The sequence below is a fragment of the Callorhinchus milii genome, unplaced genomic scaffold (assembly GCF_018977255.1).
Source record: "Callorhinchus milii isolate IMCB2004 unplaced genomic scaffold, IMCB_Cmil_1.0 Scaffold2, whole genome shotgun sequence".
Classification (NCBI taxonomy): domain Eukaryota; kingdom Metazoa; phylum Chordata; class Chondrichthyes; order Chimaeriformes; family Callorhinchidae; genus Callorhinchus; species Callorhinchus milii.
In genome coordinates, this window is record NW_024704743.1 from 110947914 (window position 1) to 110972755 (window position 24842).

Genomic DNA, 24842 nt, shown 5'->3' on the forward strand with positions numbered 1-24842 from the left:
TGTTTATAGCCACCAGCTGAACTCCAAAATTAAGTTAAAGCCTTGCAATTACTCCCTGGTATTTGTTACTGTTTATCATAGATTCTGATGGTTTATATATTGTTTGCTATTGCCACCTTCTGCTATTTGGTTTGGGTTCTTCTTCACAGTTGAGATAACATTACAAGCAGATGAGAAGCAATTAATCACCAGGATAATCATTATCTTCACCTGTGTGAAAGGCGCTATACAAATGTAATTTGTTGTCGTTGTTGTATACTTATTAAATGTTAACAAATTTTTATTTCTTTCAGTGGTATGATCTATAATAATCTTTTGCATTTCATATACTCCCTTTCACGTCAGAAGGACATCTCATAGTGCTTCAAAGGACATTATTGTAAAGTGTAGTGACTTCGCAATTTGTAGGCAAACACGGCAGCTATTTTTGTGCACAGCAATGTCCCGCAGATATTGTATTAATTGAGCTTAACTTCTCACCACGTTTTTTTTGCGCATGGGTCCGCAGCCAGAGCAGTGCAGCTGGCAGTAAAAATGAAGAGGCTGATCGGGTACCCTACAAGTGGGAGGGCACTTTTACAGAGGTGGGAAGGAGAATGTTTTTCGTAATATTTTTGGGACCCAGTGGTAAGCAATTACCACTTGTGTGACAGGTACTATACTGAAGTTCCAATCTGACTGAAAAGCCTGAAATAGTGATTCTTCTGAACTGTTGACAAGAACGACAAGGCAGATTATAATATGAATAATAAATAATAATCTTTAATTCAGTATAGGGCCTTTAATGTCAGGCAGATATCACAAAGCGCTTCACAGAATATATTGTAAAGTGTAGTGACTTTGTTTTGGGGATCGAATGCCAAGACTGAGCCAAACAAATTCCAAAATGTATAAAAGTAAATAAAACATACAAGACATCTTGCTGTGCAGGATCTGTCACCTGATTGGCGGATCCATGACAGCTTTTCTTCTATCCATTACTCATTAAAAGTGGCAATCACTATCTTCAAGTTAGGAATGTGATCCAGTTTGATATTAGCTACCCTCAAAAATATAGTAACAGCTTCATATTTAAACTGGTTTACCATCTATTCCACTTCTACCAATCATACTTTTCACTTCTAATGTTTACCCAGCCTAAATCTCTTTTCAACTCATGTGGAGTGGCAGAGGGGAAAGCTGGAAACCAAGAGATTGAGAAAGACAGTTATTGGGGTCTTGTAACAGAGGGGGATTTGTAAGAGTTTGCAAATATTGAAACCTGCAGGTGTCACACAGCAGCTCGCCCTCAGACACAGATCTCATTCCAGACATTCAGAAAGTGGATTGGCATGATGTACATCCAAGCCCCTGCCCATGCAGAATTCACTATTTGTCAATCCTTCTATGAACCTCTGCTTAATTATAATAGTGCCTTATCATGTCTTCGAGATATCTCAACGTGCTTCACAGGATATATTGTAAAGTGTAGTGACTGTGTTTTGTGGGTGAAATAATTAACAAGAAGTAAGAAAGGATTAATTGAACTTAATTTCTCACCATCTTTTTTTGCACAGGAGTCCACGGAATTGGAAGAAATTTTGCTATGTTTTTCAAAGGAGGTATGTGGAATCTCATTCGTTCCACATATCTCCTTTGAAAAAGACAGCAACGTTTCTTCCAATTTTCCCAAGCTAAATTAATCGAAACTCTGCTCTTTATCCTACATTTCATATCTTACTCAATGAGGAATTGTTTAGTTCTTACCAATATCGACATGCCTCTGATTCCATCAACCTCCCTGACTGCTCTCTCAACTTGAACCCACTATTGCATAACCTTGGAATTTTCCTTCACCCTGAGCTAGTTCAATGTCTCATCCAAAAGATAAAAACGTCCAACAGTACAACACTCCCTCAATATTGCACTGAAATAACTTTGAGCTGAAGTCCCAATCTTCTGAACAACAAGCAAGAATGCTACCAAACGAGCCAAGTTTCTGAATACAAAAAAATTGGCAACAGAGATAAAAAGAAACTCAGCAACATCAATAAATGGTTTCTGAACGCAGCAGCAAGAAACACATTACAGTACAAACTGAAGCGTAAAATATAAACTGCAGTCCTTTCCATTTCTGAGATAAGAGCATGCGGGAATGCAATAATTTACATGAGGCAAGAAAATTCAGGACTGACACCAGGAGGTTTTTCTTTACCCGGAAAGTAATTAATAACTGGAACAGGTTGTCAGAAAGGCTGGTTGAGGCAAGGACACTGGACTCATTTAAAACAACAGCTTGATACCACTGATGGGAGGTTGGTGGCTATCCTGGAAGAATGAGATCAGAAGACCGATGGACCTGCTTTGCCCCCACCAATTTTATGAACTTGTGAAAATAACACGAGGTGCCCTGTTGGCCGCAGCGTGACCTACGGTGCTGTGCCGCGGGCCTTTGGATTTTTTTTCAATAAACTTGTAAGCTTCTGACGCGCACATAATTTGGATACGATAACGTCCGCTTCAGCTCAGGTTACAAATCTGAAAACATGATCTGCGTCAATTAATATACGTGAATGCCAACGAAGCCTCGTGGGACTACCGTTGGGGCACAGGAGACGACTGTACTATTACATTCTTCAGAACTTAATCCACAAATCCGAAAGTCGGTGCAGTATTTCCAATCCATAGACATTTTTAAAAAAAAAAATCCACCGATCTCAACAGCATTGTTAAGATTATTCGCTGTCGTTCCACCCATCGGCTTTTCAAATGTTTTTTTTTCTTTTTTTTTCAAAAAAAATGATGATGTAATCACATTTCTGGGCATCACCAGCTGTAGCAAAAAAGGTGACCCGTTTTTAATGTAGGTCACACCCAAAAAGTTGTGACTATATTTAAATGGGCTTTTCGGTGTTGGAAAATCTAAACCAAAAATAGGAATAACGATCCTATTAACAACCCGTACATCTGACATAATACCCTATCGTCGACATGTCTCACGGCGCCGAGGGTGGAGGGGGAGGGGGGGGGGGGGCGAGGGTGGAGGGGGGCTTGAGGAGGGTAAGAGGGGTGGAGGCTGAAGGAGGAGAAGGCCGAGTGGAGGGGGAGGGAGGCCGAGGATGAGGCGGAGAGGCCGAGAGTGTGGGGGTGGCGGTTGGAGCGGGGAGGGGGGGGGAAGGGGGAGGGGGGGGTGAGGTCCACGCACAGCTCGAGCTCTGCGGTGAGGCCCAACCGACAAAGGAACTCGTGCGTGGTGACGTCAGGGAGCGCGCGTTGCGTCGGCCGGTTGGGCGCGGCCTGGGGGAGACGGACACACACAGAGAGAGAGAGAGAGCGAGAGAGAGAGAACAAGCCGCCACGTGGTTGCCCCCCCCCCGCCGCCGCCGCCCCGCCCGCCTGGCTCTCGTGCGTGTGTGCGTGCGCGTGCGTGACGACGTCAGGGGGAGCCGCGACAGCGGTTGGGCGGGGCGGGGAGTAGGAGGGAGGGAGGGAGGGAGGAGGAGGAGGAGCAGCGCCGGGCACGTGTCAATAATAAAAGGACAAGAGGAGGGCGGGTTGGCCGTGAGCTGATTCACCGACTTGACGCGAGGCGGTCCCTCCATCTCTTCTTTGTCCTTTCACCTCCACCTTTTTTTTTAATCTCTTCTTCCCCCCTCACCCTCACCCCACTCCTCCCCTCCTCCCCCCCCACCACCCCTCACCCCAGTCAGTGTGAGAGGAGAGACGGCACCGGGATGGACAGCTCCAGCCAAGGTAACGACAGAGCCGAGCGCGAGCCGAGAGTCCCGGGGCACGCGCTGCTCCCGCCGGTCAGGTGCTGCAGCTTTGCAAACCTCGCCCTCCCTCCCTCCCTCTCCCGCTCTCCTCCGCATCTTTTACTGATTTTTTTTGTGGGGGGGGGAAAAAAAACGGGCACCTTTCACCTGTGCGTGTGTGTGTTTGTTGTTAAAACACACAATAAAGGTGAAGCATCGTGTGTGTGTTTTTTTTTGGGTGGGGGGGGGGTCGTTCAAAAAGCTCGGCTCTGCAGTCGGCAGTCGCTAACTCCTCTTGTTCACACCTTAAAATGCGCGTCGTGGAAGCATGTGCTCACAGCACAACAGACCCGCGTCTCCAGCTCGTTCTTTCAGACCGGCAATTTGCAGCTGTTTCATCCACAGTGCGCTCGCTGGTTGCCGCACACATACATGTGTTATGTTTCATATTTTTTTTTAAAAAGCGAAAGCTATACAACGTGGCTTTCCTGCCCCCCCCCCCACCCCCACTCCTCCACTCCCTCCCTCCCTCGCTGTGTGAGGTGGTACAGTGTTTGCAGGTACTGTACTACACTGCGCCTCGCCTACGTCTGGAAGATAACATTTCATTTATGGACATTGGGTGTTTTTGTTTAAGTTGCAAATATCACTTGACTGCACAAAGTTATTTCCAAAAAACACAGCGTACGCGACAGACATTTAACTGTATTCCTGAGCAGTTGGTTGGGCTGTGATCCTTTGTATAGCCTAGTAATAGAAGGGAAGTAAAGTGACCCCTTGGGAACTGATCGCTTCAGTGCCTTGAACTTCGAACTATTTATTACAGTGGGACAGCTTGTTAAATGCTCCTGTTTAGAGGTACTTGAGTGGAAATGAAGAAGCCAATTTCCATTGCTCATTCCACTACAATCTTTGATTTGTTTGCATTATTCAGGATGCGATTAACTGCATAATGTTAACCTTTTTTTATTAATGTAAGATTTTTCCATATTATCTTCTCTGAATGATGGTTGTGTAAACATAGGCAATCCTTTTGTACCTGGTCTGGTACAAAGAGAGGTCATTCTTCGCGTGACCATCAGCAGCCGAATCTAATACAAGAGGAATCGCATCTAAAGCTAATTTAACCCTTGTCTATGTAATCATGCTTTGCAGGAGGAGTCACTGGATTACAATAACCAGTTGGACCCCCTAACTGATTTTGTTTATACAGTACTTCAAATCCTAAGAATTGTGAGTCTTAATTAATCCTTTCAACAACATCAACAAATTTCACTGCCATTGAGACAGAGAGAGACAACAGACAAGGGGTCAAAACCTGATCTGTATGATTCAAATGCCATATGACATAATCTATGCACTGAACCATCATAGAGCTGTTTTGTGACTATCTTATGACTATCTTCAGGTTTATTTAAGTGAAGGTAAATTACTTCTGAAAAGTTATAGAAGCATTTATTATTTTTCTTTCCATCTAAATGGAAGAGCATTTAAATATATAGGATTTTTCATGTAGAATAACTATCTGGAAGTACTTAAAAAATTATAATGGGGAATACTGAGGGGAAAATTTAAAAATTTGATCAAAAATGCAGGTGAAGATTTAATATTTTTTATATGCATATAGGAGGATTGTAAAGACAGGGAGAGAGAAAGTGAGATAGAGTGTTCCAGTGGGCAAAGGTGTAATAGCTGAAGGTTTAGCTACCAATGGTGGAATGAAGGGAGTGAAGAACGAGCATTGGCCAGAACAGGGAGAGGCAGTACAAGCTGAATAGTGCTGGCGGAAATTGAATAGATGGGAAGGAATCAAACCGTAAAGTGAATTAAATATCCAGGTGAGGATCATGAAATCTATTTTAATTTGAAGTAACTCGATTCCTGTGCATGAAGAAAACGCATTTTGTTTTAGCCTATAGTTGATGAATTGGGATTGGTTCAAGAGTTATTTGCTCATTTGTAGAGTGGAAAATAATGCAAAATGTAACATCTAATCATTTGATTTCTATCAGTGTGACTGCATGCACTCAGAGCAGATCAGTTATCAAATATTTAACCTTTCAATATTTTGATGTTTCGTGAGGAAGTGGGAGGCAATAATTGATATTTTAGTGACCTGCTAGTAAGTATGCATATAATTAAGTGTTCTTATGGCTGTCCTTTTTATTCATTTGAAATATTGTATGGTTAAGTTCCCAAACACTATTAAATTGAGGATCAAGTTTTGGATTATAAACTTAACTCAATCCTCTGCCAAACTTAAATCACCTGTAGCTGTAACCTACATGTACTTTTTATTTGTTTTTTTAATAAATGGTTTATTCTAAGTAATTTATAAATACATTTACTTATAGTTCATTCGTAAATTATTGGAATAAACCAACTATTTAATTGCTCTCCTCATCGGTCTCCCCAGCTCCACCATCCATAAAATCCCAAACTCCGCTGCCCACATACTCACCCGCACAAAGCTGCGTATCCCAATCACACCATTTCTAGCCGGGCTTCACTGTCTCCATATCACTGAATGGATCGATTTTCAAGATCCTCACACTAGTTTTCGAATCCATTCATAATCTGCACCTCTCCAACCTGCTTTCTCCCAATCCACTACCTGCTGCCTCCGCTCAACTGGCTGCAGCATCCTGCATGTCCCTCATGCCCTCCATTCCACCATCGGTGGTCGCGCTTTCAGCCACTATACCCTGAAGCTCTGGAATACTCTTCCTCCCTCTGCCTTGTCCCTTCCTTCCCCATCATCAGATCATGCCAGAAGACCTTCCTCTTTGCCCGTGTCTATGGTCACCTCTGCTCTCCGCAGCTTGACGTCGTGCTCTGCCACTGTCGAGCGATCTGGGATGCTTCCCTGTGTGAGGGATGCTATATAAATGCAAGTGGTTGTTAAATATTTTTGGAATTGCATAAAAACGTGTGACTGAATTTATTATTCCCATGTTGGAACTTGAGCTCATAGTCTAGTCGGGCACCACAACAACAACAACTTGCATTTATATAGCATTCTTCATGCAGGGTAACGTCCCAGAGCGCTTCATGCAATGCGGGAGTCCTGTCTGCCTGTTCAAGTGGACTTTAAAGATCCCTTGGCACTACTTGAAAAGAGAAGGCCGATTGTTTTGGTGGCCTACTTAACAGTCCCTCTCTTTCCCCCCCGGATAAAATTGGTAATCCACTTCATGATGATTGCTGTGTGCTAACTGGCTTTCCTGTTTGCCTATAAATACAGTCACTACATGTTATAGTAAAGTCTTTTGAAGTGCTTTGAGACTCCAACATAATAAGGTGCTATAATCGATGTAAATTGTTTGCAGCCATATAACAGTTGCAGAAACTTTGTACAGTAGTGATCCTTGCATTTTCCTTTAAAGCAGTTTAACTCCTGAATCATTCTGATTGGGTAGCAGGAATAGCTTGTTTCTTAATCTTGTAGAAAAGCACATGACTGACTTGTATTGCTTTTTCTGCACTGTATGATTGCTTTCTGTTCCTACAATACTTTCGAAAGAATAGCTGCTTGTTCCTTTCCCCAATCAGCATTTGACATACCTTGCAGCTGTGCTTTTAGAAACTGTGTAAATATAAATACATTTTTAGCAATGAAGAACTAATTTTTACCTGATCAATATGACATGTAGACACCCAAGATGCATTTTCAATGAAGAACATTCCTTTATTTCTCCATTCTTTATTTGCAGATGACTGTATTTAGTGTTTAGCTTCACTATGCAATTCATGAACATCCTTTCTCCCCTCCCCCAACCAAAACACTATTAGAAATACATATGCATATTACTTTTTGTCTTGTGAAATTTGGTTCCACCCTTAAATAACCCTCTTCTAATTGTCACAAAAATAATGATGCAGCCCTTCATAGAGTTGAATGCAAAAGTTGAAGCCAGAAGTGTACCGAAGTGCCAGGAAGTGCAGGTGCACAGAAGACCCATATTGCAAGGGAACCTGTGTTCCAACATGGTAGTTAATAATTGGGTTAAAAATAAATATAGAATTAATAATCTTTAGATAAGTTGTGAATTTTGGAGAAATTGCTCTGAAGTTTCCCATGCATCTGAGAGAATTGAAGGGCATTCAAAAACTTTTTTTGTGTGGCCTTTACTAATATATATTCCTGCTAGGTTCCAGCAGCTCTTTGCTTCAGGTTTTCACCGTACCGAGTATACTGCTCTGTCCAACACATGGAGCCAATGTAGAAACTTGGTATTTTGTTCCTCCTTGAACTTCTTTGAACCTTTTATACAAGTCTTTTCTTTATCTCTAACATTGCGTACATGTTGTCCATGCCTTCCTGACTTCCAGATTCAACTTTGATGGCCTCTCAAGATCTATCTTTCAAGCTCTCGAGACGTACAGAGATTTGCAGATCAGTGAGCCTAACACCCCCATCTTTGGCTTTCCCTATTAGTGTGCTGTCCATCAGCAGATCAATTTTATGATCCTCATCTTTAAATGTTCCTCGGCCTTGTAGCAGTCTCTCTGTCTCCGTGACCCTATCACCCCCATCCTCGCCCGACTACTGGCTTCCCATCACACAAAGTTGATGGGAAGCCAGTAGAGTTCAAAATCGCAGTCCTCACTTTCAAGCCCCAATGGCCTTGCTCCCCCGCGACCTCCTAACCCCTTACCCGCCTGCCCCTTCACTCCGCTCAGTGGGCTCTGACCTGCTTCACATCCCCCGCCTCAACCGCCTTCAACCACTCTGCCCCCACCCTCTGGAACTCCATCCCACAATAGCTCTGTCTCGCCCCCTCACTTGCCTCCTTCAAGACCCATCTCAAGACCCTCCTCTTCAGCCTTTGGTCACCCTCCTTTTTCCCCCTTCTACCCTCCACCCTCCCTGATCCCAACCCCCAGTTCGGGTCCAAAACACCGATTGTCCAGCTCCTTGGGACGTCCTCCTGACGTGACAGGTGCTATGTAAATGTAATTTTGTTGTTGTTGTTTCAGGACCTGGCTCATACCTCTTTGTACTCTCAAATCACCTCTTCCTCCTCTCCCCCAATGCCTCCCACTCAGTCTTTTTGTACAGTGCATATGAATTGTTGCTTAACTGATTACAAAAATTAGACTAGCACTTGCAAATTGACCTGGTAGGGATTTAAGCTTAAATTGAAAAGAAGCTGTAAAAAAAATAATAATTTCAAACCGCTGTATTGAATGGTAGTTGAGCCTTTCTTCCCCCTACCAACCCGCCCGCTCCCTCCGCTCAGCCGGCTCTGGCCTGCTCCACTTCCCCCGACCCACCCACCCCACCATTGGCAGGAGAGCCTTCAGCCACTCTGCCCCCAACCTCTGGAAGTCCATCCCCCAATCACTCTGCCTCGCCCCCTCCAGAGCCTCCTTCAAATCCCGCCTCAAAACCCTCCTCTTCGACTATGCCATTGGTCACCCTCCTTTCCCTCCCCTCCCTTCTCCCTCCTGACCCCAACTCAGGTCTGAAATGCTGTACACTGTCCAGCGCCTTGGGACGTCCTCCCGACGTGAAAGGCGCTATACAAATGTAATCTTCTTGTTGTGACGTAATTAAATGAAGCATAACAATAGATTAGTTTGTTGGAGGAACCTGATTTTTGGATTGGTGTCTCGTAAGAAGCTTAAAGGCGTAAAAGTAACACTTGCATTCCCTTGTCTTAATCATACGAATTATCAGATGTAGTAATATACTGCCTGAGTCTTTAAGCAGAATCATCATACTTGAGTTTATTCTTATTTAACAATCTTAAATAAAATACTGTAAAGAATTTTTGAGAATAATAATTTTTAGGTACTGTACAATTCATTTGGATGTTTGACAATTATAGTATTGGTTGGGCATAAATTTGTTTATTGAAAAGCCAAATGCAGTATTCTAATGAATATAAATTGGAATAGAGAAATGGCCGCCATGAATTATTTGCTTGTATGTCCTCCTGACATGAAAGGTGTTTATATAAATACAACTTGTTGTTCTTATTGTATAATACAAATAGACAATCAAGACCCTGTCTGTTCTATTGTGTGTTCTATTGTTTGTTCTATTAGTAGCTTTAAGTAAGAGTAATTTAACTTAATTTCACATATTAGCAATGATTTTAAATTAAGTTCCTCAGAAGTCCTGCTTAAGCTGTACAGTCAGTCTGGAGTACTGCATACAGTTCTGATTGCCATTATTTGAGGGTCACACAGGTCTGAGAGGTCAGGAACAAGGTTGATCCTTGGTGTGAGCTATAAGGAATAGCTGAATAAATTGTGGTTATTCATAGAAAACCATACAAATGCTTAATAGGATAGAGAAAGTAAACCCAGAACTATAATGAAGTGTCAGGGTATCTCGTGGAAGTAATCTAATGGATAGTAGAGAAAGTGAATACAGAGCAGTAATTTTAGATATGCCAAATGAACAGAGCAGGCGGGCACATATTGAGGTTTGTGATTGCCTTCTGGAAATCTACATCAACTTATTATCTATATTCTATGTATTCTTCAAAAAAAATGGAGCATTATCTACCCAGCAGGGCGAAACCTTAGGTAAGTTTCCTTACTCTGCACGCTTGATAATAATCCCTCAAGGAAAAAGAACAATAATAATTTGGTCACTCAATCCACAACTGTTTGTGGGACACTGCTGTGCACAATTTCGCTGCTGCGTTTCGCCCACAAAATATACAGTTAATTCACTTTACAGTATATTCCGTGAAGTGCTTTCAGACGTTTAGAAGACATGAAAAGCGCTATATCAAATACAAAGATTATTATTGACCCAAATCCATGCTGACTTTCCTGATCAATCTCAGCCTAGATAAATGCAACTTGTTGTAGCTTACTCTAAATATTCAAAATGCCAGTATTATGGTCTATTTTACATGGAATAGAGATGAAACTAAACGTGACCTGTAATGCCTTGGTTATCCTTCACTCCATTTTTTTGAGCAGATAAACAACATTTGCCATCCTCTACTGATGTGAAAGGCGCTATACAAATGTAATTTTGTTGTTGTACTCATTTCATACAATTCTATCTATAATTTTTTATAAAGAAGATTGTAGTTATCTCCTACTTGTCCTTTCAACATTCTGGGATGCAAGCCTTCCAAGCATGGTGATTATTTTACTTTTAAAGCCCATCAACCCATTACCATTTTTCATGTTAATACAATGTTTAGTTTTTTTCCCATCAACTACAGCACCACATTTGCTTCTGATTTTAAAAATGTTGCTGCCTTCTCTCAACTACAAGATTGCCCCTTAAGTAATTTCGGCTGTTGACGATGCAGCTTATCTAGTTATTTCTTGTAGCTTATTCCTTAAAGTTGGCTATCATATAGGATGCCCCTCTAACAATGGAGGTTAACCTTACTGCACTTCTCTGACCTGCTTCTGGGGTTGCTATTAGCCCTTATGATGTAGTGATCAGAACTCTGCAATAGTTGTGGTGTGGCCTTGTTTACATCAAACTCAAATTTGACAACTATTTTACGGTTTAACATTTTTTCAGAAACATTTTTTTTAAATGATGAGCAACATGTCTACTAATCTAGAATTTGTTTTGCTCGTTCCAGCTTGGCAAATTGTTGCATCCAGAAAGTACATTCGCCTTGTCTTTACTTTTAATTTCTCTGAATAGAATCTAGAATGGCATCACAGTAAAATGGTCCATTGAACCTGTGCATTGCTAGCCCCTTGCATGGAAGTGTACACTCTTAATCTGAATTCTTACTCATTACACACATTATTTAATAGTGGTGTCTTATTATGAAAGCTGTTTAAATGCATTGGAGTAATATGAGCAACATATAATTGCCTCGGTTTGGTTTCATGGATGCTGGAGTTTAGAAGGTGAATTAGTTTTTTTTTCTTTGAGGCTTCACAGCCAAGAGAGGTTCTGTTCTTGTCTGACATTCACACTTGATAGTGATCATAAATGGAAATGTTTTATTTTTATCCAAAGGGTTTCAAATCATGGCTGTTGTGGCACCTGACTGAAATATTAACTGCTGGGTTTGCCTACAAATAGTTGCTATAGTTGTCGGGAATTTCTTGTGAAACTCCTTCGAAGGTTTCAAGAGTTTTGAGATGTTTTGATGATGTGATAAAACGATATATCGAATGCAAGCATTATTATTTCATAGCTCCTATAACGTTGAACATTATAAAGCACCTTACAGGTAATTGCTATAAAGTGTAGGCAGATATAGCAGTCAATTTGTGCACGATAATATTTTGTGCATAACAATAACTTGCATTTATATAGTGCCCCTCACGCAGGGTAATATCCCAGAGCACTTGACAGCGGTGGAGCATGATGCCGAGCCACAAACAGCCATGAAGTGAATGACGAATTTTATTTGGAGCTTTGGGCAGAACATCAAGAGCAACTCCTTTCTCTTTTCAAATCGTGCCATGGGATTGTAATATTTACCTTAATGTGTAGACTTGTCCTCAGTTTAATCATCTCTTTTGAAGAATGGCACATCTGTTAGAATAGTAAAGTGCTCCCTTCGCACTGTACTTTAGTATTGCCTTAGACTGAGCTCAGAGTTCCAGTATGCTCACAGGAGTTTCCGAGGTAAATAGGCTTATTTTTTAAATTTAAAATTGCTAATTTGCACAATACTCTTTTTTTTAAACTGTGGGGGGGGGGGGGGTTAGTGCAGCTACTTTACTGGCCACATGTTAAAGCCTTTTTAATGAGACTTGTTGAACAGTCAGTAGTGGGCTTGTTTTAAAACCAACCTACAGTTAGTTGCAATTAATGAGAACACTTAGGAAAAGTTGATGCTGATACAGACCCGTGCTGACATACTCCTGTGTGAAATTGGGAAGTAGCCTTGAATGTAGTTGGTTGTGATGAGACCTTGAACAATATGAATAGTGTACCAGGTGTACTATGGGGGATGCCAAGGTCAAAAATCTGCGTTGGAAATGGTGAATAACCTTATTAATTTGTTTGTTGATTTGCTACTTTGGGAGAAACTTTTTTTGACCTTTTCCCTGTCCCATTCCAATGCATTACCTGAAAAGACTTATTGTTCTGCTTTATATTAATGTGGATTTCATAACATTTAGGAATAGTATTGCTTCACTGTTTTTTCTAAAATTAATTATATCTTGTCACAAGAGTAAGTCTGCATCTGTGATCCAAAGCAAAATCCGTTTTTCTAATAAATTGCAATTGTATAACGCATTTCACATTGGGAGGATGTTTCAAAGTGCTGGACAGTTAGGTTTGCACCCGAGCTGGAGGATGATATCAAGAGTAGTGGAGGGCAAAGGGGTGGGAGGATGACTGAAGTCATGGTCAAAGAGGATAACACATTTAACAGATGTGTTTTTCATGTTGGTTATTATTGTAAAATTGAGATGGACTTTAACTAATATATTTGTGTCACAAAAATGCTGATTTTTTAAAAAAAATTGTTGGCCTGCAATAACTTGTATTTATATAGCAACCCTCACACAGGTTACTGTCTTGGAGCGCTTAATGTGGCGGAGCCTGATGCCGAGCCAGGCGAGGAGGTGACCGTTAGCACAATCGAAGAGCAAGTGATCTGCAAAAGGGGAAGGAGGGGGCAATGCCTTACCCTTTTTCATAAATTTGTTGAGGAAGCGTTTTGAGGCAGAGTGGCTAAAAATGTGGCTAAAAGTATGGCTGCTGATGCTGGAAGGGACGAGGGACAAGCAGAGGCCGGAGCCAGCTGAGTGGAAGTGGCGACTAGTAGAGCAGGTATTAAGTAGGTTAGAGAGAGATTGGGAGGTCCAAGGGTATGGAGGGAGTGTGAGGATCTTGAAGTTGATCTGTTCAGTGATAGGGAACTACTAAAGCCTGGTAAGGACTGGCGAGATGAGGGTACGGAGTTTAGAGCGGGTTAGTATACAAATACTTTAGAGATTTGGGGAAGGATTGACTAGGATCATAACAATGCTAATCAATAGAAAAACATTTGACTTGCCCCCATATACAGCTATATTTATTGCAAATATCTTCAGGGATCTGTAAAAGATTTTAGATGTATAACTTAAATGGCCTATGTTTGGTTTCATTTTTTAATAAATTTATTTCAAATGGATTGTAAACTGGTATGCAGTAGCATCGTGTAAAGTAACTCTTGTCTTCACATTGACTTGTTATTGCAGTTGCACTTAACTGTAGAATAATTTGTAAGCCTTTTAGGATCAAATATGTCCATGCTTCTTTATATTTGCTATGTATTATGCATTTTGTTTTTTTAGTCTGACTACCTGAACATATGGTATATTGTACAGTCATTCTAGCAAATGGATAACAAGCTAAAGCTGCAGAGTGCTATTAGCTAGGTTTACTAAAAAAAAGTAATTGTGCTAAACTGATCGTAGTGCTTATGGTGCTTGGTATGTGCCAAATGCTCTGACCAGACCAGTATATTAAAGATTGTGTGGAAGTCATATTTTTTTTTTTTGTGCGGTCATTGCAGAAATGTCAAAGGCTGTAAATAAGATTTTGCATTCTACGAGCTTAAAACTGATCATGTGAATTTATAATGTCCTTTTGGATTGTGCATTAGCCAGTCAAATGCAGATTTACATTGAATTAGACTTCTGGGTCACAGGACAAGACTGCTCACTTTATCAAACTTTCTGGACAAAGTTCATTTTAAATCTTTAAAAGGTTAGGATTTTCACTTTTGTTATATTATTGACTTGCTGTTTTGGGATAATTTTTTTTTTTAACCAAACATATATTGCCCAGAGGATTTTTTTTCTTGAGTAAAAAAAATTACCAGCTTTTTGTGTCAATCTTCTACTGTTTGACCATGTGTCCACTAGGAATCTGCTAAAAGGCATCTCATTTGGATAGAGCACACACATCTCTGTTTCCATCAAAAGGATGTTAATTCAAACCCAGATCCTTGAGGTTGTTTCTCTGTGGAACACCTTGTTGTCTCCAACCTACTCCTGCAGACCTGGCCGTCCCCCACTAAACCTGCTTTGTCCATGTTTGGCTGCTGCCCTAAGTCCAAGCTTCCAATTCCCATGCCTCTGAACTTCTCTTTCCTCTCCTTTCCTAGCCATTGTGGCTCCTCTTGTGTCTTTTTCCTTACTATTCTCACTCACTACTCTTTCATCGCTCCCCACTGCTTCTCCCGAATTCAATCTCCATCCTCAACTCCCCCCAGCAAATCAAATTGATCCTCAATTTCAGGCAATGCAGAACGTCCCCCAACACTGTCAGGAATTGGCTGCTGCGTTTTGCCCACAAATATACAGTCAATTTGCTTTACAGTATATTCTGTGAAGCGCTTTAGTCTAGAAGATGTGAAAAGCGCTATATCAAATGCAAGGATTATTATTATTATAGCCTACACTGTGAGTTCAATGTCCTGATATGGGGTTGAACTCACGGCCTTCTGACTCTGAGACAAGACTGCTTACAGTTGAGCCAGGTTGACACTGCTTAGTCCTTCCCTCATGTCTACTTTTTCTACAGTAGTCTTTTCACTCCTCTCTCCAAATTAGATAAGTTTATTCTGTTAAACCAGTGGTGGCCAACCTACAACAAAATACATTTTCTTAATTGAATATTTCTTGATTTATGCCATAGATTTAAATCAAGAAAAAACATACTACCGATCGATCACGGACTTACCTAGACTTGTGCAAGTGTTCGGGAAGCTGCTTCTTGATGGCCCCGCGGGCCACAGGTTGGTCAACACTGTCTTAAACGTTTCAGCAACAGAATAGCTGTAATGCCTGGTATGAAAGCATTGAGCCTTTCTATACCCAAACTGTATTGTAGCTAGTAAAGTGGAGTTTTGCAAAAATAGAATATTGCAAAGGTTCTCCTGAAAATATATTGCATGTGGATTATTTTCACAAGCTTTTAAAATCAGTCAAACCCTGAGTATGTGAAGCATGATTATATTTTGCAAGAGATCCGATAGTGAGTGAGTATCAAATCATAAGTGAGTTAGGCAGAAGCATGTGTGGGAATATAAATTGTCTGGTGGCTCTTCATTATGTATCTTTGTTTATGCCAGATGTTGGATAAATGAAACAAAGAATTCAAAAATAAGATGTAGGTTGGTTCTACTGAGACTCTTTCTCCTCCCCCCCCCCCCCCCCCAATCCTGCATCAGGCTATGCAAATCTGTCCCTGCCATCCTTGCCTTATTTTGCTGACTCCTTGTATCTGAGATCTTGCCTTAAGCTTCCCACCCATCCATGGAATTACAAACACGGCACTGAAAGTGTGGATCTTTCCCATTCAGCTCCAGTTAACCCTGCAATTCAAAGCCCAACTAAGTAGAGAGGTCTCAATTGAACAAGCAATCAGGAAGCTTTCCAGATCGTGTTTTCAATAACAAGCTCTGCAGTTTTTGAGCTGTTTGAACTCCAGCGTTGTTCCAATATATACTCTGGGGTCCCCAAGGCCTAGCTCTCACCATCCTATACCAAATACTCAGGATTTGGGGGGTGTCCCTCCAGGGAGAGGGTGTGCATTCCATTCCAGATGTACGGAAATTTTCATGTGAAGGTGGCATACTTGTGTGGCACTGTCTTAAGCAGGTGACAGATTTTTGCCAGTGTCAGACACCTGGCTGACCAAAAAAATTGTCCCTCCTGCTGGTACCCTCTGATTTTAGTCTGTTTGTTCCTCACACCATCTGCTCCATCATTGATGGCCAAGCTTTCAGCCTCTGCTCTTGAAGTCTTCAAGAAGCTTTTGTCTCATTTTTTTCTTCCCATGTCTTCAAGAACCTCTTTTTTAAAAAAAAAAACTTTCCAACATTTGGAAACGACTACATTTTCCAAGCATAGGCCAAAGTGTTGGGAGGTAAACATTTAACATGCCATTTACGCTTCCAGCACACTTTAAATATTCAGCAGCAAATTACACAAGTGAAGCTGGAAATGCCTGTACCTACGCTTTTTGCTGTAATGCAACAATACCGTTGCCTAGATTACTCTTGTGATGGGTGAGAGCTTTACGATTCCAGTAGCATTAATACATTGTGAAATGCTGCATAGCAATGGCAAAAATAAGGGATGTCATAGCCATAAATGCACAACAATAATTTACATTTGTAAAGTGCCTTTCACATCGGGAGGATGTCCCAAGGCGCTGGACAGACCGAGTTACGGACTCAAGCTGGGGGTCGGGGAGGGTGGAGGGGGGAAGCGGGGAGATCGAAAGCATGGTCGAAGAGGAGGGTCTTGAGATGGGTCTTGAAGGTGTCAAGGGAGTGGGCGAGGCAGAGGGACTGCGGGATGGAGTTCCAGATGGTGGGGCAGAGTGGCGGAAGGCCCTTCCACCAATAGTGGGGTAAGCGAGGCAGGGGACGTGAAGCAGGCTGAAGCCCGCTGAAGAGTCCTGGATGATTCACAACCTGTGGAGGGAGGAGTTGGGGAGGCCGACAAGCAAGGAGTTTGCATAGTTGAGTCTCAATGTAATGAAAAGATGTATGAGGGTTTTGGTGGCCTATGGTGTGAGACAGTGGCGGAGCCGGATGACGTTGCGGAGGTGGGGGAAGGCAGACCGGGTCATGGTGCAGATATGAGGTGGAAAGGATAGTTGACGGTCAAACAAGACCCCAAGTTTCTGGACTGGCTTAGAAGGTGGAGTGTGCAACCATGGATGGTGATGCTGTCAGCGCCTAAAGTGAAGAGGCGCTCATGGAAGCCAATCAGGAGAGCCTCGGTCTTGTTGACGTTCAACTGAACAAAGTTATCTCTCATCCAGGACGACGTCTAACAGACATTCAGTCAGGACAGCAGTAGTCCTGGAGTCAAGGGTGGAGGCAGAGAGGTAGAGTTGGGCGTCATCTGCATACATGTGGAAGTTGACCCCATGTCTGGATGATGTCACCAAGAGGGAGCGTATAGATATTGAGGAGGAGGGGACCAAGGACAGAGCCCTGAGGAACGCTGCATGAGAAGGTCCTGTGGCTAGAAGAGAAGCTGTTTGTGGCGATGAAATGCAGACGGTGTGAGAGGTGCAATCTGAACCAGTCAAGGACAGCCGTGGAGGTTAAGGTGGGAGAAGAGGCGGTGGATGAGGATAGAATGGTCGGTCAACAGTGTCAAAAGCAGCAGAAAGGTCAAGGAGTACGAGGAGGCAGAGGGAGTCCTGGTCGCAGATGGACAGAATGTCATTTGTCACTTTGACCAGGGCTGTTTCTGTGCTGTGGGCGGCACGGAAACCCGATTGGAGGGGTTCGAGAAGGGAGTGGCGGGAGAGGAAGGAGCGAAGCTGAGAAGTAACAACTCGTTCCAGGACCTTGGAGAGGAAAGGGAGGTTGGAGATGGGGCGGTAGTTAGGGAGTAGAGAAGGGTCCAGGGAGGGTTTTTTAAGGATAGGAGTGATGGTATAACAAAGGTGAGCAATGGTATAACTGGTAGAAGTCATCAAGATCATCAGCCGTTCTGTGTGATTGTATCAACCAGTTTAAGCTTCCTCATCCACAAGTGAAGACTTTTGTTTAAAAAAAAGTGGAATAAAATAATACTATTTCTGTTCATATCTAGTTTCATATATTGCTCCTGTGATGCAAGAGGAAATTTCACATTAAATGAAACTTGCAATAAAGATGTTCCTTGTATCTTAAGCCTGCTATTGACTGTTTCAAACCAAAATACATTTCTAAATTTTTGTGGAGGGGAGAAATTCTTTGCCTTTTTTATTAAAACAAAATAGTGACCAGTGAATTGGGAACTTCTCTTGACTAGATGGGGAACCCCAGGGCAAGGGGTACAACTTTAAAATGATCTAAGCTGACACAGCAGAGTTTGGGAGGGTGGGGAGTGTGAATGTGTAAATGTGTAATAGACTGTCTCAGAGCAAAAGGTGGTTGATTTGAGGTGTTCAAGAGAGCAAGGAAGTAAAGGGATATGGAGGAAAGGCAGGAAAACAAAATTCAAAAGATGCAGCGGACTTGAGGATGGACCAAATTCCCTATAATAGACCCTGCATTTGATAATTCCTTTCACATCTGAAATATCTTGAGTGCTTCACGGGGTTTACTTTGAAGTGTAGTAATTGTATTTTGTTGGCAAACATGGCAGCTCATTTGCACACAACAATGTCTTTTGTGGAGTCCTATAGCTCAGTGGTTAGAGCAATCGCCTCGCAAAGGAGAGACCAGGGTTTGATTCCCAGCAGGGCGAAACCTTGGGCAAGTTTTCTTACTCCACCCCTTGATGATAATCTGAAGAGAAAAAAACAATAATAAATTGGTCACTTCACTCCATAACTGTTTGTGGGACACTACTGTGCACAATTGGCTGTCACCTTTCACCCATAAATATACAGTCGATTCACTTTACAGTATATTCTGTGAAGCTCTTTGAGACGTCTAGAAGATGTGAAAAACCGCTATCAAATGCAAGGATTATTTATATTATTACCAATCATGAAGTGAAAGACCAAATTTATTGTTGGCCAGCACGCCAGGGGAAACTCCCTTCCCTTTTGAATGATGCCATGGGATTTTCAATGTCCAGTTTAAATAGACCTACTCCTGTTCTGTGTTGAGAAAGACCAGTGATTTGTAAATGCTACATAGTATAATATGGCACGGAAACTGGCCATTCAACCCAATTAGTCCGTGCCAGTGTTTATGCTCCATACAAGCCTCATTCCTATCCCTCTCGGCTTTTCCATTCTCCCTCATAAACGCATGCAGTTCTCTCAAATACATTGATGCTATTTGTTTCAGACATCGCTGCTGTCAGTATGTTCTTACCATTGTCTGTGTGAAGTTTCTTCTTAATTTCTTCCTATTAGATCTAACCACTAATGAATTGGGGGTAATTGCATGACTTTTATCTAATCCTGGCTTGATGCAATTATATGGTGTGCACTGTACATATTAACTAGTGTAGGTGATTATACTGTAGTTAGTTGCAAGCCTAAATTTAGTAGTTGTTTAGTTATGGTCTGCGCAGTGTTTTGGGTAGAATCCTAATAGTGGTCTTGCAACTTTGATTTTTTTTGTACCTTGGACTGTTCATCTATGCAAGTAAAATACTTTTATAATAGACTAACTGTAACTAAGAGAATACTGAAAAGCTTTTTTTTGATGATCTTTTTAATGGGTCAATTGCTGTGCGCAATTGGCTGCTGCGTTTCGCCCACAAAATAGTCACTACTTTACAGTATATTCTGTGAAGCGCTTTGAGACATCTCGAAGATATAAGGCCCTATATCAAATGCAAGGTTTATTATTACTAACATCAGATGTAATATCCTTGACAAATAGATTTACTTGTTTTACACAAGTAAATTGCTGCCACTATCGGCTTATGCAGTATACTTTGACTGATATGCATTGTCAGTGAACACTCGCCTGCTTCATGTCCCTCGCTAGATTCACTCTATCGTTAGTGAGTGACCTTTCAGCCATGCTACCTTTGCTCTCTGAAACACCATCCTAGGAGAATTCCTTCAACCATTTGCATAAGACTTCAGTCCTTAAGTTTCAGGAGAAGGTGTTTTATTTTGTTAATTTATGGCATATTTAACTATAAATTCAAAATTTTATTTTTTATTTTACTCCTTTGGCATTTGAGTTATCAAGTTAGAACAGAGGCCTAAGAAATGTCCATATGGTGAGATTATTAACTGCAATTCTGTTACAGGAAGTGATTCGTAATGGAAATGATTGACATGCAACAGTACCATGAATGGTGAACTGAGAATACATTTAGTTGTCTTCTAATTTACAATATAAAAGTTATTGTGCAATTTCTTCACTTGAAATACTGATCTGTTTTGAAGCAGAGTTTTGCCTGCTTCATGTTTCCCAATTTCTGTAGTTGTTTTTAATTGAGACCATTTTTGAGTTCTGTAAATTACAAGCAGTGTCTTTATGGCTAGGTAAAATGTGATTCTGGTTCACCTTACCCTTGAGACATTCAGTTTTTGTCACTGGTCAACATTTTTCACGTTTTTTTCCAATTAATCTTTCCTCAGATTGAAATTCTGAAATTCTGCTGCGTAATCTTACTTGACTGGCGTGGAGTCCTGTAGCTCAGTGGTTAGAGCACTCGCCTCACAAGCAAGAGACCTGGGTTCAATTCCCGACAGTGTGAAACCTTGGGCAAGTTTCGTTACTCCACACGCCTGATAATAATCTCTCAAGAAAAAAATGAAATAATAATTTGGTCACTCAATCCATCACTGTTTGTGGGACACTGCTATGCACAATTGGCTGCTGGGTTACCCACAAATATAGTCCATTCACTTTACCATATATTTCTGTGAAGCACTTTGAGATGTCTAGAAGACGTGATAAGGTGCTATATCAAATGCAAGGATTATTGTTATTGGCTGCAACCGATGACTAATGTTGATGTTTAGATGTCTTGCCCTTTCATGAATAATTTTAAAATTAGGATCTGTGCAATTGCTTTGATCTTAACATTTTCTACGACACTGGTAATTGTATCTTAACATCCAAAAGACAGTAGCATATGTTGGTAGATGTTTAATGGGTAGTGGTTCCTTTTTTGTAGACACTTTGTAAATATTTGATTTTAAGATTTTTGTTTTCATATTTGCATATTAACTTCCATTTTATTTGCCTTTGTATTATGAAGAGAACTCACTAGGTAGTCATCTGATTTAGATTGTTAAATGACAAACACTACACTGTCACAGTGATTATCAAATTTAAGTTTAATTTAGTCAGTTGGTAAGAAGTGCAGTCCTTGAACAGATGCATTTAATTATTTTCTAGGGAACTTTGTAGAATTACAAAAAGAAACGATCAGGTGATCATCTGAATTGGAAATATTCATGTGATAATCAACGTGAAAAAACACTTGTTGATGAATCGGTTAATTTACTTTGCTTTTTTAAAATCTTGAGTATAAAAGTACAATGTATTTGTTTTTAAAATGCCATTCTCGGACTAAAGTCTCAGCATTCCTACTTAGTTATAGACCATGTGTTGAGACTTTCAGCTGTACTTGTATCTTTCAGTTTATTTTAATATTTGAGTAACTGTGTATGTGAAACCTGTTTAAGAATATAGAACACTTCTCAATGATGTGAATGCAGATGCATGCAATTGGGAACAGCTCAATTTGTGTCCATGAATACCCATAACTATCAGCTTCAGTTTTTGAACTTGTGCTGAAGGTTTAATTTCAACTTATCTTTAAAACGTCTTTAACTAAGTCAATATTAATCTAGAGTTGACTACAGTTACTAAACATGAGTTTTTTTAGTATTGAAGCGACCTAGATTTATTTCCCATTTCCTGTTTATTTCCATAGGACAAACTGCAGGTGACATTAAAAAACTGAAAGCAGGTACGAATTAAATATTAGTTTGCCAATCCAAAATGACAGACTTTGTTATAATTTTCATAGAGTTTAAAGTTTTATTGAAAGACCAATAGAATAAACAATTGAAGTGTTCATGCTAACAATTTGCTTATTTATTCATTTTCAACTTCTCCACAATATTTTGGTTGGTGTCCAAGAGCATGTTTCTTAGACAGCGGGCCTTGAACTGGGGCACCTTGAGAGGGCAACCTTGCCTACAAATAGTTGCTTTGCTTTACAATAAAATCCTGTGAAATACTTTGTTTTGACAACTTAAGATGCCGTATCAAATTATTTTATCATAAAACTACACTGTGGAGGCATGAGAGGGCATTGTCAGTAGGTTTATGCTGTGAATTAAAGTGAGCGCTTTACCTTTGAGTCATTTCATGGTACGAGGAAAATTGCATGCATATTTGAAGTCATAAAGCCTTTCTTTGTGTATTAAAATCGATCTGCGCCAAATCCATTTCCATTTGTTTAAAGAAAAAATGTAGTTCTTACTACTTCCTCCAGTTTTTTTTCACTCCCTTTTTTTTGGTCAGCCAGGTGCCTGACAGATACAGGAAAACCCATTGCTCTGGTTTCAACATTTGGGTGCGACAGTATGCAAAATACTTCAAAGTATTTGATCCAGAGTAGAAATTTCTGCCCGTTTGTATATTAAAGGCTGAAACTTCCTTTTCTTCTGAAGGTCAGTCACAGAATTTATGGTATCAGATAGCAGCTTGGCATCAGATTGGTTCAGTAAGTAGCATTGTCACCTCTCGGATCAAACCCCACTTTTGGACTTGTACTCCAGTGCAATGCCCTCTGACTTGTGCCATTCCTCCTTCCCCGCTTTTAAAGCTACCCTAAGACTTGCCTCTGACTGCTTTTCATCCCCACTGTTCAGATGTCCAGCCAGCTGTCAAGCATTTTCAGACGTCCTCCCAACATGAAATGCACTATATAAGTGTTTGTATTGTTGGGTTTGGCAGCATTTTCTGCAAAGCGTTTTGAAAATCTTTTGACATTTAAGGTGCCTATAAAGTGAGAACATATAAAAACTTCTTTCTAAATTGGAATTCAAAACCAAGTTTTCCTGTTAAGGAAGTTTTCAGTCTCTTTTATTGTAAGGTCCATAGGATATTTTGTACAGTGATTGAAGTCCCCATCAGTTGACATTATTGTAAAATGTTTTATATAGAAACAATTAAACTAATGCCATGTTGGGCCAAAGCTGTTTCTTGCTGAAATTTCAGATTCGTAAGTTATGGGCTCCATTTATATCTACTGCAAAACATATTTGGTTTAACTCCAACAAATCTAGCAGATATTTTGGTGCAATCAAACCAAGTACCCTGGTGTTTTTTTTAAAAATGTTCAACCTTTTGTTGAGCCTAGATAGTGTCAGGAATTCAGTTAGGAAGTGGGAGGCCAAAACCTGTTGTTTTCGGATTAGTTATCCAACTGTTCCTGGTATGCATGCCCTAATATCACAACAAGTAATGCATTTATAAACGACTCTGGAGGATGTGCATTAAGTCAACCAGGAACTGAAAATGAGTGGTACTCATGAGTTGGCTGAAAAAAGCTTTCCAGAGGACTATGATTGTTCAACTGAGTGGTTTGGTTGTGTGGAAGTTAGCTTGGGGCATGCGTAGGAATACAATAAAAGGTAACTCATTAAACTCTGTTTGCTCAGGCTGAATTAACAAAAGACCAGTATGTGCAATCTTTGAGATTTTGACATTTATATTTAAGTTTTTTGGGAGAATGGGAGATTCATCTGTATTGTAAACAACCAGTCTTAAGTTTTGTTTTATCTGTAATTTCAGCACAAGTTGACTTAATTAGCCTTTTAAGACAAATGCTGTTTAAAGCTGGTTAGAATGGATACAGGTGACGTGGACACACAGGAAGAATACAAATCGCCCTTTGACTTTAGTTTGGGTGTGAATCAAGATTATTTGTACTTGTCTCCCAGCACTAATGTATTTTCACCAGGATCTCCTAGTGTGAAGAAAGGTAATTATTTTGACTCCGGTTGCAATTTTTTTTTTGTTGTATAGAAAAGTCGGCTGCTATTCAAACTTGTTCAAGTTGTAAGACTAGTTTCAAATGGGGCTCATGTTGTACTTTGATCAAATTACTTCACGTGATGCACAAGTATGAGCAGCTTAGTTATTAAACTATAATTATTTAGTACTTTGGTCTTGCCTTTAAAATTAATTTTAGGTCACCAAACCTTAACATTTGGAGTGATGTATTCTAAATGTAACATTTATTTATACACTTTAAAGTTTAAACTGTTTGATTTAGGCATTGTAGACAAACTAAGCTAACGTACTACTTATTTTTGCTGCAACTATTGTTAAATTCAAAATACAGTAAATGTAATTTTGTAGTGTGCTTTGTGGTGTGTTAAATGATTTCTTTTGTGATTTCTCATTGAAGAAATTAGTATTGTATATAAGTATTATATACTTCCTTGTACTCATTGATAGTAAACTGATCTGGATATGCCAATTTTGACAAATACTGAAGGACATGCAAGTTAATTTTTTGGACTTTTTTGAAGTTTTTTATAAAGAGGGAGTTACACCAAGGTGTTCCTGCTTTTTCTCCTTTGCCTTCATCATGTGGATCTTTCTTAGCCAGAATTGCCTGCGCAAGCCTAAATCAGCTTCTTTCAGATACCCGGATGAGCTGCACAGTCTTAACTTCAGAGGAGTTGAATTTTGTTTAGCTTGTTTCCTGCAGCTTAAGATTGGCTAAATCATAAAATCGTACAGCACAGAGGGAGGC

At 40.5% G+C, this 24842-nt stretch overlaps 1 protein-coding gene across 5 annotated transcripts in view; it reads left to right on the forward strand.

Moving 5' to 3' along the window:
* The first annotated feature begins 3668 nt into the window (after positions 1-3668).
* Positions 3669-24842, forward strand: part of tpd52 (tumor protein D52) — a 94768-nt gene continuing 73594 nt past the window's right edge. For 2 of the 5 annotated variants that reach the window (XM_042346904.1, XM_042346905.1), the window contains exons 1-2: positions 3669-3732; positions 22002-22037. In XM_042346904.1, coding sequence (XP_042202838.1) covers positions 3714-3732; positions 22002-22037 — 55 coding nt within the window. In that variant the 5' untranslated portion in view covers positions 3669-3713. Of the gene's footprint in view, positions 3733-22001; positions 22038-23733; positions 24063-24842 lie in introns of those variants that run through there. The other 3 variants (XM_042346902.1, XM_042346903.1, XM_042346907.1) reach the window with 2 other exon arrangements.